Source organism: Megalobrama amblycephala, linkage group LG22 (genome assembly GCF_018812025.1).
Source record: "Megalobrama amblycephala isolate DHTTF-2021 linkage group LG22, ASM1881202v1, whole genome shotgun sequence".
Classification (NCBI taxonomy): Eukaryota; Metazoa; Chordata; class Actinopteri; order Cypriniformes; family Xenocyprididae; genus Megalobrama; species Megalobrama amblycephala.
In genome coordinates this window covers 112720-125207 of record NC_063065.1, presented here as the reverse complement: position 1 = coordinate 125207, position 12488 = coordinate 112720, and the positions used below count along the sequence as shown (strand labels likewise).

Genomic DNA, 12488 nt, shown 5'->3' with positions numbered 1-12488 from the left:
TCTGTGTACAGAATACTTTCAATGTCATCATGCTGTTTAAATGGTGACTACACTTTTACTTTAATAAGACTGGTTAATTTTCATAATGCTATAGCATACTTAGGATAGCCACTACAAAGTATATTTAAAATAAATTGTGAATAGAAAGTATAATACACTTACGGTATATTCTGTGTTCTCCTGAAAGACTTCAGCTTTCTTACACTTACAGACAGCGGTATTTATGCCTCAAAGCAGATATCACGTGATGATGTGAAGAATCAGGGATGTATTATGACTTGCAAAGTTCCTGGTGCCAAATTTCCTCCCAAACACACCATTCCTATTTCCATTGTTTCCCTTAAAGCTGCAATATGTAAAATGTTTGCAGTAAAATATCCAAAAACCACTAGGCCAATGTTATATGTTTTGTTGAGTTTTTATTTATTATTATTATTTGTTATTTTTTATAACTATTTTTAAATCATGAGAAAATTGCTATTTTAACCAGGGATCCGGGACGTGTGAGGGAGTCGCATCATACCCAGGAAACACATTTACGTTGTGGCAACATCTGTGGCACGTTGCATTTGTACTATGGCAACATCGCTGTTGTCACATTGTTCTGGGCACATCATTGTAAGATCCCACAGGGTTGTAGCAACGTTTTTGCACAACACTGAGCAACTGCGATACGACGTTCGACAACCTGTTTCCCAGGTCTTCTCAAATTAGTAGAAATTAGAATTTAGTCTTCTCAAAAGGTCCTGTGCACATGATCTCAAAATGGTAAAATGCTGATTATTTTCCATAATAGTCTCTATTTATTTTACCTTCAAATTGATGAGGCACCTTATGTCCTTCACTCTTGTCATCCCTGTTTGGTGTGTTGTAGAAATCTAAAAGGAATATTTCATGTGAATAACAATTTTTCATCTAATGGTTATACACTACTAGCTGTCTGCTGGATCCAAAATGCTCAATATTCATATTTATGTCAGGGATGGATTATGACTTGCAAAGTATACTAAATTTCCTCCCACACCATTCCCATTTGCATTGTTTTCCTTAACTGTGCATTAACAGTAATGGAAGTTATGATGATCATGAATATTCAAAGCTTAAAACTCCAATCTCCAAGCTTAAAAACTGCAGGTACACGCAAGAAAAATGTGAGCTGTGTGGTTGGTCTGTGACCAATCAGTTCTTGTTTCTCACTGCCTGTCGGATTGTGTAAAAAGGGACAGATAAATTTAATCTCTGATGAAATCCTGCATTACAACATTTTCTGATGCATCATTAATTAAACAGTAATTGCATTTGACAGCAAAGCATACTGTAAGTGTGTTTTGTTTGTCCAGCCCTCTATGTGCTCGTTCTTTTGGGAACCTATGAAATAAAGTAATGAGACGTTCAGTGTGGTCCGTCGGCACATATAGTTGCCTGTGAGGGCATGTTCTGGGGATTATATTTCATTAATTATACAGTTTGTTGTAATGCAGGATTTTGTCAGACACTGAATATACACTCTAAAAAATGCTGGGTTAAAAACAACCCAAGTTGGGTTGAAAATGGACAAACAATTTCCAACATTTAACCCAATCGCTGGGTTTGTCCATTTTCAACCCAACTTGGGTTGTTTTTAACCCAGCATTTTTTAGAGTGTACATTTGCTGTACAGAAAAATTACAAAATTCTGTTTTAGCAGAAAACAAAGTTAGGCTGACCAGTCATTTCAGAGATTTAGCTGAAAATTATTAATAGGAGGATCATTATCATAAATGCACATGAACACTTGTGTTTAGACTACCACAACCCCGCTCATTTTAAACTGTAGAAGCTGTAAAATGATGGTGCGTCTCGATACTGATGTGCACTGAAACATTAGAAATCGCTTTTTGAATGATTAAGCTACAATGAAATGTTTAATGTCTTTATTGTGTGACAGACATCAGTCATGTGATCAGACCCACCACAAGATCTATAAACCATAATGAAATGCAATTTTAACAGAAATAGCATACAACTGAGAAATATTTTCCTAACATCAACTCATTAAAGAATATATATGGAACTGAACATGTGCATGAACAGTTGTAAAGATTACAAAGCGTTACAGAAATGCCAAGATAAGCTGCATGCATTAATATGTGTATGCCTTATGAAGAGCGTTTAGCATCAGATCTCTGTCTGTCATTCTCTGGATGAACCCTGGGGACTGGTCTTCTTCAGCTTCTCCATGATAGACTCGTACTGCTTATTCCATTCATCCTGTGAGAGTGAAGACGGATTGATCTCCTGTCATTTATAAGCACTTAGACTGAACGCTGAAGATGTCCTGTGCGTTCTGACAGACTTCACCAAATCTCTTCCATTTCTGAAAGATTAAAGACAGCATTAATCACAACACATTCACTTAAAATACAAATCAAACTCATGATGGAAGAGTCTGTAAAAGTTAGTTTAACTCAAAATAATTAAAACAATTTCATCTTTTTTTTTTATGTTTCCTTAGGTGCAATTATAATATCAATATAGTTTTTTGGACGAAAAAAATTTAAAAATGTAGTGATTTAAAGCCTTTTCCCACCCTGTTTCTCTCCCTCTGACTCAATCAGTCATTTTTTGGGGTTTTTCCCCTTTAAGAGTTCAGTGTATCCGCCCACTGTTATGATTGGCTAATAGCAGTGCCTATGCGTTAATTATTAACGCCCCCTAGTCAGAACACGTGCGGAACTGTTTACAATAGTAGCGGGAGCTGCCGATTATTGGTGATGGCTCTTGCAATGAGACAGCCCTATATGATTGAGCCGGAATCACCAACTAGAATGATGAAAAACTAGAAAAGTGGGAAAATATTTCAAATAAATTATATGTCTTATCTCATGTCATTTGTAACCAGACACTTGAAAACGGGTTATTGTTGCCTAATTATCCAGTAACTTGCTAAAAGTTGAACATTATTAAACTAATTTCAATGAAATGACAAACTGCATGCACAGGTCATATTTGAAGATGCAGCATTAAAGGTACAATCTGTGATATTTTTTTCCGCTAGAGGTCGCTAGAAGCCTATTCAAAACAAAGGCGTAGTTTGATGACGCCAAGTTTTAGAGCGGAAACTTGGGACATGTGGTCTCCATCTCAACGGACGGTGCAAAAGAATAGGGATTGGAGTCGGGAAGAACTCATGTTCATGGATGCGATTATTAACGTTACTGTAGTGTGAAGAGCAGGAGCGAGTGTTGTGGAGCTGAACGAGGAGCTGGAGCGATTGATCAACACACGCCCCACGAGCAGCGGGACTTTTATTATGTCACAGTCGCCGGCATCACTTCCGCTTTTCCGGTCAGGAGTATGAGGTTTACAGGAGCTGTCCTTGTCGACAGAACCAGCGGCAGACGGTAAACAGTAATTATGTTCCATAAATAATTAACACTATCCAATATGGAAATAAGGATACTGCTTGAAGCAAGCTAGTGGTTTGCTGGACGCTAGACACTACTTCCGCATTTGTCCACGACACTGTTGTCATGTGGTTTCTACGTCAGTAAAGGCGGTAACAAAGGGTAACTGACGTCATTGACAGGCGACTGCACTGCCCTGTGTCACTGTCATCCCATTCGTGAAATGTAGTGAACAAACGCATAAATTAACACGTGACTGGAAAATAAACTGAATCCATTTTTCCCTGAAGTCTGGATCCTTCAGCATAGGAATGGGACATCCGTGTGACATCGCAATCTTATTGTAAATCTCATTGCATCTCATTACATCTTGTCACGTCAACGATGCAAAATTAGGTGTTGATATGTAATATGTAAACAACTGGTGCTAGGTGACGTCACCTTGTCCCATAGGATCCACAATGAGCCGTATTTGGAGCTTGATTAAATAAATGCTTTCTTTATAATGGGGAGGACGCCTTAAGCTATGAAAGTTGCAGGAAGTTTTAATGGTACAGAGCCAAGATCAAGGCAAATTTTGTTTCTCATGTCATCACCCCTTTAATCCTAAACTCATCTACCTTACTAACTAATAAGCAGTAATTAGGAGTTTGAAGCAATATTTAATAGTGAGAATTGGAATCTAATCTAAAGTGTGGCCCAACTTTCACCAGAAGCATTTACTCAACGTCTAACTAACCTGTTTTGTGTCTTCAATGGACTGTAGAATCTCTTCCTTCATGTCTTCCAGCTCTTTAATCAGATCCTCTAAAAAAACAGTCTCGACTTTCAGTGCCTCCAGCATAACAGCCACTTTCTCCCAGAACTTATTAAGATCAACCAGAATGTGTCGGATTCGATCAAGACACTTCTGCACTTCCTTCAGGTGGACAGGATCGGGAATCTCACCTGAACAAACAACATACAACAGATTCTGATTCATGAGAGATCATTGGGTGAACATGTAAACAGCATGATGTGCACACTGAGGCATTTACTGTACGTTTATAATGATCATTTTAAAAGCACAGAGAGACTCTCACCTGGTTGTATTTTGCAATTGGCCAACTTCATCTGAAGATCAATCTGTCTGATTTTGATGTCCCACTCTTGGTTTCGAAGACCGTTATTCAGCTCCAGTTTAAGCTTGACCAGAGCATCCTCCAGAGCCTTCATCTCGACAAAGTGTTTCCTTAGTTTTTCTTCGGTCTCTATCTGTTCTTTAAACACATCACCGATGCATGTTTCCACTCTTTGGGCTTGTTGTTCATACCTGAATAATATGAGGCATGTACAGTGATATAGTCTGGATTTCACAAGCACAACAACACAGACTCTGGCAAACTGTTTTGACTTTTATTCATTCCCAGGATATGAATTCTTGATAACAATTCAGTCAACTAAACTAGTAAAAATATTATTCTCGATATCAAGAATTTATATTCATAGGCATATGGCAAGCCGTTTTGATATTACTTCGCAGGATATATATTTTTGATATAACAACTCAATTTTCATTAGGTAAAATGGTAATTCTGTATATCTGTAAATGCATTTCAACATTTGCATTTCTGATATCTGAAAATGTATTTCTAATATCAATATAATTTCAGAAATCTAAAATGGTATTCATGTTATCAGAATGAACAGTCACTAGTGACAATAGAATTACTGATATAAAAAATGAACATTTCTACTAGTAGCAATTCAATTGTTGATATCAAGAATACATGTTTCAGAAACTCCCGCTGGAGGAACTTTGTGCTTTTTAACATAGACATTTTTCATACACACTAAAAAACATTTTTAAAAAAGGGTCATCTATAAGTATTTTTGTTTTACAGTAAAATTGTCTAAACATCTTTAAAACAAGATAATAAAACTTAAAATTTAAGCATAAAGCATTTTGCCTTGTTTAAAGCACAAACTCTGATCATTTTGAAACATTAAAAAAAACAACTAACATTTAATTCTTGATTATATTTCATTGTTCATTGTGTCTGTTTTCAGCAGCACCCTACCTGAGTTTGCTCATTAATTTGTCACTATAGTTCCTAATTTGATTAGTTCATGTTTTCAGCTGTTGCCTAATTAGTTCTCTTTGTTTCCTCCCAGTATATATCTGCCTGCGTTTCAGTCTTCTGTTGACAGTTCTTGTTAAAGGGGATGTCGGATGCAAAATTCCCTTTTACATGGTGTTTGGACATCAGTGTCTGTACACAACCTCCCTATAATGGTAAAATCCATTTTTTTTAAAATCCCCATAAATCATAAGCGCTTTGTCAGATCAAGCCATTCACAGATTCTTGGCAAAGTGACATCATTCTGCACAGGCCCCTCCCACGACTCTTGACAGACACTGTCATTTTAGCATAGACACACCCTGAGTGAGCTGTAAACAGTCCTCCATTGTTTCGACCCGGAGCAGGTGTAGACAATAAAACCAACAATTCAGAAACTTTCTGTTCAAGCCTTAATTGCCGAAGTTGTTCCGGGTCTGACTCCGGCTCAAATAGGTGGTACTGATGTGTCCCAATTCGCCTACTCATACTACGCCCTAAAAGTATGTACTCTTTTTGTGAACAGTAGCTCATTATCATTTAAAGTGCCATGCACCGAAAGGGGTCGCTGTGAACAGAGCTGTAAAAACGCATTCTAAAAAATGCTGGGTTAAAAACAACCCAAGTTGGGTTGAAAATGGACAAACCCAGCGGTTGGGTTAAATGTTTGCCCAACGTGCTGGGTAGTTTTATTTAACCCAAATATTTTTTAAAAAATACTGTACAGCTGGCTTAAAATGAACCCAAAATAGGTTGGAAATTAAAAATCAGACACATAATTACTAGAGAAAACAATAATAATCAAAAGATGAGCATTTATTAATAAGCAATTTAATAAATTTTTATTGTTTAAGTATTATTCAAATGTTTGTTTATTAAACATATTAATAAATATTAATTTACAACATATTATGGGTCCATTTTAAGCAAGAAATACAGTAATTTTTAAACAATTTTTGGGTTAAATAAAACTACCCAGCAGGTTGGGCAAACATTTAACCCAACCGCTGGGTCAAAACTACCCAATCGCTGGGTTTGTCCATTTTCAACCCAACTTGGGTTGTTTTTAACCCAGCATTTTTTAGAGTGGGTTGTTGTTTTACACAGCCATTGAGAATATTTACCAAAGTTTGTTACAGACTTTTCAGGAATACCCTAAAGAATCATAAAAACATGGAAAATGTGCATCTGATGTCTTCTGGAAATAAAGTCATTTTATGCTAATCTTTTTCATTGTGCTTTTTTCACACACCACGCTTAGCAAAGTGCGACAACAAGACAGTAAAAAATAAGAAAATCATTTGTTTGCAGTGATAAGGAAAATGATTGTTTGTTGAGAAATGCTAAACTTCATCAGTGTTTTCACCTCTTCACCATGTCATCCACAGTGCTGATGATGTCACTGATCCATGTTTTGGCATTCCCCAGGTATTTCACAGCCAGAACGGGTTTGTTATTCTCAATAGCTTCTGTTATTAACGGGAACAGCGAAGTGACCAGGTTGGAAATCATGTCGACACACTGCGAGAAAACAATTTACTAAGGGTTAAGTTTCATAAAACAACCATAAAAAACATTTTTGGCGCACTAGTATCTATGGAAGCTTAAAAAAAATGTATATACAAAATTTTGATATTTTTTTCCCCTCACAATTGTGTTTATATCTCACGCTTGTTTTTCTCTAAAATACCTGACCGCATACACATGCAGAATCCTGAGGGGGGAAAAAAGTCTGATTTTTTTAGAAAAAGATACAATAACCTTTTTTTAAATGTCTTATATCATGATGGAAATAAGTTCTGTAAGTATCCAAAAGTCACAATTTCAGAAGCATCTAAACTGGATTTTGAGGGATTTGTGTTGTTTATTCTATTTTTCCACTAATTGCATGTCAAAATTAACAGCAGGGCTTTGAAATGACATGAGGGTGAGTAAATACTGACAGAATTTAGATTTTACGATGTAAAACAGAAAATGATAAATGAAGTCTCACTTTCATCAGAACAGCCTCAGAGGATCTAAACAGCAGATGTGTTTCAATAGCTTGTTCTCTGATCAGATACTCCAGCTTTGGGAATTTACCCAGACATACGAACGACAGATGATAGAGGAGAGCCGTTCGCTCCGCAGATAGAAGAAGCTCCTGGATGAAGTCTGGACATGACACCAAACCGAACATTAGTGATGTTCAACAACCTCTGGGGTTTAGTCAAAATGTGTCAACATTTATTTACAGATGACATAACCTGATATTGCTGAGTTCAACATGTTCCTGGGTCAACATTTTTGTTGATTTTGGAACAACATTCAAATCAACCAAATCAACCAAAATTCAAATCAGATTTGAGGGACAAGATTACAGATTATGTCAAGTTTAGGCTTAAAATCATGAATTGGTGCTTCTACATCAGTGTTATTCATCTATCATTTCCCACTGGTTTTTGGGATAACTTATGGGTAGGGTTAGGTTTAGGTGTAGGAATAGGAATAGGGTTAAGACTAAATTTTCAGACTAGAATGTTGTTCCAGGATCAACTAAATATGTTGACACAGGAACGCATCTAACTCAGCAATATCAGGACGTGCAACACAGACGTGCCTCTCAGAGTTTCTTGATCTGAAATGGAAAGTGTCTTACCTCTGCTATCGGCCATGTTTTTTAATTGAGCGTAAACTGGTAATGCGTCCAACTGTACGGCCTCTAAAAAATATGACAGAAGATGTGATGAAAGTAGAATCAACAATTAAAAATGTTTACAATTTAAGGGTTCTTGAATATCAGATGAATTTGCAGTTTTCAGCTGAGATATCAGATATCAGATAATGATATATACAGGTGCTGGTCATATAATTAGAATATCATCAAAAAGTTGATTTATTTCACTAATTCCATTCAAAAAGTGAAACTTGTATATTATATTCATTCATTACGCACAGACTGATATATTTCAAATGTTTATTTCTTTTAATTTTGATGATTATTACTGACAACTAGGGAAAATCCCAAATTCAGTATCTCAGAAAATTAGAATATTGTGAAAAGGTTCAATATTGAAGAACACTTTAATCAGCTAATTAACTCAAAACACCTGCAAAGGCCTTTAAATGGTCTCTCAGTCTAGTTCTGTAGGCTACACAATCATGGGGAAGACTGCTGACTTGCACAAGGAAGGCAAGACACAAAAGGTCATTGCAAAAGAGGCTGGCTGTTCACAGAGCTCTGTGTCCAAGCACATTAATAGAGAGGCGAAGGGAAGGAAAAGATGTGGTAGAAAGAAGTGTACAAGCGATAGGGATAACTGCACCCTGGAGAGGATTGTGAAACAAAACCCATTCAAAAATGTGGGGGAGATTCACAAAGAGTGGACTGCAGCTGGAGTCAGTGCTTCAAGAACCACTACGCACAGACGTATGCAAGACATGGGTTTCAGCTGTCGGACTCCTTGTGTCAAGCCACTCTTGAACAACAGACAGCGTCAGAAGCGGCTAAAGACAAAAAGGACTGGACTGCTGCTGAGTGGTCCAAAGTTATGTTCTCTGATGAAAGTAAATTTAGCATTTCCTTTGGAAATCAGGGTCCCAGAGTCTGGAGGAAGAGAGGATAGGCACACAATCCACGTTGCTTGAGGTCCAGTGTAAAGTTTCCACAGTCAGTGATGGTTTGGGGTGCCATGTCATCTGCTGGTGTTGGTCCACTGTGTTTTCTGAGGTCCAAGGTCAACGCAGCCGTATACCAGGAAGTTTTAGAGCACTTCATGCTTCCTGCTGCTGACCAACTTTACGGAGATGCAGATTTCATTTTCCAACAGGACTTGGCACCTGCACACAGTGCCAAAGCTACCAGTACCTGGTTTAAGGACCATGGTATCCCTGTTCTTAATTGGCCAGCAACTCGCCTGACCTTAACCCCATAGAAAATCTATGGGGTATTGTGAAGAGGAAGATGCGATATGCCAGACCCAACAATGCAGAAGAGCTGAAGGCCACTATCAGAGCAATCTGGGCTCTCATAACACCTGAGCAGTGCCACAGACTGATCGACTCCATGCCACGCCGCATTGCTGCAGTAATTCAGGCAAAAGGAGCCCCAACTAAGTATTGAGTACTGTACATGCTCATACTTTTCATGTTCATACTTTTCAATTGGCCAAGATTTCTAAAAATCCTTTCTTTGTATTGGTCTTAAGTAATATTCTAATTTTCTGAGATACTGAATTTGGGATTTTCCTTAGTTATCAGTAATAATCATCAAAATTAAAAGAAATAAACATTTGAAATATATCAGTCTGTGTGTAATGAATGAATATAATATACAAGTTTCACTTTTTGAATGGAATTAGTGAAATAAATCAACTTTTTGATGATATTCTAATTATATAACCAGCACCTGTAGAGATGTGATTTGTAAAATACACAGGCGCCCATAATGACTGAAACGTCACGTTACAATTTACTTTTTAATTTACAAAAATATATCAATAATAGTTATATATTCAATCATGCTAACATATTTTACAATGTCAGGTGTAGAATGCAGAGCAACCCTTACGAAAAAGAAGTTAATTCAAGTGTGCAATTAGTATACTTCTTTTAAACTAAAAATAAGAAAGTATACTTTCAGTCTACTCTTTATATACTTCTCAGAAATATACTTTATGTACTTCTGAGATATATACTCAAAATTGCACTAAAGTATACTTGACAAAAGTCTAAGTATATTTGGCCTATACGTGGACTTGTTTATGGACTCAATCTACTTTAAATAAAAAAAAATAAAAAAAAATTAAACTTACTTATATTTAAGTGTTGATAAAAAGGATTCATGAAGCTAGAATAAAATGTTTTTAAAATGGAAAGAGTTAAAGTACAGTTCAAGGTATTTCAAGTATAAAAAATAATACCTAAATAGAAGTATGCTTAAAGTGTAAAAATAATATATAAAAAGTAAACTATAAGTGTGATGTCATGTTCACTTAAAGAAAACTTAAAAGTATACTTGCACTAAACTAGCAGTTTACTGAGAGTATATTTCGTATACTAAAAATGTAGCTACTACTAGTATTAAAATAGTAAACTACTAGTATACTAGTATAAGTTCACTTTTAGTACAGATGCAGTACAAATGAGAAACGTAGCTGTGAACTATAAAGTTTACTACTGTTACACTTATAGTACACTTAAACGTATACTTCAATTGGGCCAATTTAGTCCCAAGCGGTATTAAAATAGTACACTTACAAGTTTACTACTAGTACATTGATATTATACTTACTACATAAAGTATACTTAAAAAATATACTTGAACATTACTTTAGTATACTTGATCAAATTAACTTGAAGTATACTAGTTTTTCGTAAGGGAAGCTAGAGCAGGAGTCAGATGCAAAAAAATAGAAAAGAAAAAATATGCATATTGTGAGTAAAATGTAAAAAAATAAAATAATTGGTACACTTACAGTGTATTCGGTGTTCTCCTGAAAGCAGTCTTCAACTGAGTGTCACTCTTCCAGACAGCAGTGTTTATATCAGAGCCATGGGTGGAGTATAAGTTCCAGCTCCGCCTCTCTCCACGTACTGTGGGCATGATGGGTGGAGCCACACCCTAACCCCACCCATAACCCTCTCTCTCATTATCTCTGCAGCGAGCACTACTTGCCTCAAATCACGTGATTACAAAGAAGGAATTATCCTTTTTTATTTTTATTTTTTTTACAATAGGACAGTGAATAATAAACTTACAGATATAACTAGACTATGACTATACTAACTAGACTATAAGACTACAAATCTGCATAAAGCTATGACCGCCCCAGATAAAAATAAAGTACAAGAATACTTAAAGGATTAGTTCACTTGCAAATTAAAATTTCCTGATAATTTACTCACCCCCATGTCATCCAAGATGTCCATGTCTTTCTTTCTTCAGTGTATATTTGTAGTACATTCTTATATTTTTTGTGGTAGTGCACTAAAAAAATCAATTTAAGCATTAGTGGTATTTAAACATGTTAATTTTAGAGTACAGTGTGCGCTCATTAAAAAACACCTGAAATAACAGCTCAACATGTGTTTAATGACAGTATCAACTAGTCTAGATGGCTTCAGCAGTAAAAACAGACAGATGGCAAAGGTCAGAGAGTTTAAATTTCTCCCTATAAAATGTTTTAATTCCAGATTTTGCTTGAAATAACACTTCTTATATGAAGCTTTAATTGCAAGAACAGTTCTAAGGTTCATGTAACCCTACTTTAGTAAATGTTACACAATGTAAGCCTACATTTACACATCGCTGGTCTTCATGTCATACTAGTTTAGTAACTTGTTTAGTGTAAACATTTGTGAAAAGCACATTTCCAGTGTTATTATTAAGCAGATCTCAGTTTGGGGCTAATTGAAAACACACCATGACAAATTCCAGAGTTTTGTTTGTTGTGTTCGGACAAATGGTACATTAATGTTTGTGAATTGTGTAAAGCCAAAAAAAATAAAATAAAAAAATAAAGTTTTGGTTGGATGTATGAACTATTATGAAAAAAAAAAAAACATCTGAGAATTTTGTGTGTAGTGTTTTGAGAAAATGGTTCACATGATTTGATGATGTGAAAACTTACAATCTGTTTAGGACAATTACAAAGTTTTTACAATGTTTTGAGAACGAGTTTGTAGAAATCGAATGAGAAAAACTGTGAGTGTCTATTAGCTGATCTCTGATGAGTTTTATATATTTGTGTGTATTTAATGAGGTATTTGTAAAATTAAAAGGAATAATAGTTGTTAATAGTCTCTGTTTAACTGACCCATCCATAGAACAAACAAAACAAGCCCTGAAAACTGATAAAAGAATACACATTATACAGACACTTAATATTTAGTGATATTAGATGATTAGATAATTGCATCTGATAAATTATAATTTCAATAAAACATTTGAAATGGGTTTGTAAAAGCTGTTTTCATGCATGTTTGGCAAGAGTTTTTGTTGCATTTACATTGTTTTGACCAG

General features: G+C 35.7%; 1 protein-coding gene across 1 annotated transcript; it reads right to left on the bottom strand.

Moving 5' to 3' along the window:
* Positions 1-1898: 1898 nt before the first annotated feature.
* Positions 1899-10993, bottom strand: LOC125258103. Its single transcript, XM_048174943.1, has 7 exons — positions 10942-10993; positions 8124-8186; positions 7479-7639; positions 6852-7006; positions 4469-4698; positions 4126-4334; positions 1899-2356 (listed from the first exon to the last, which is right to left on the bottom strand). The coding sequence occupies exons 2-7, from the start codon at positions 8137-8139 to the stop codon at positions 2285-2287; spliced, it is 843 nt and encodes a 280-aa protein (XP_048030900.1). The 5' UTR covers positions 8140-8186; positions 10942-10993; the 3' UTR covers positions 1899-2284.
* Positions 10994-12488: the final 1495 nt, after the last annotated feature.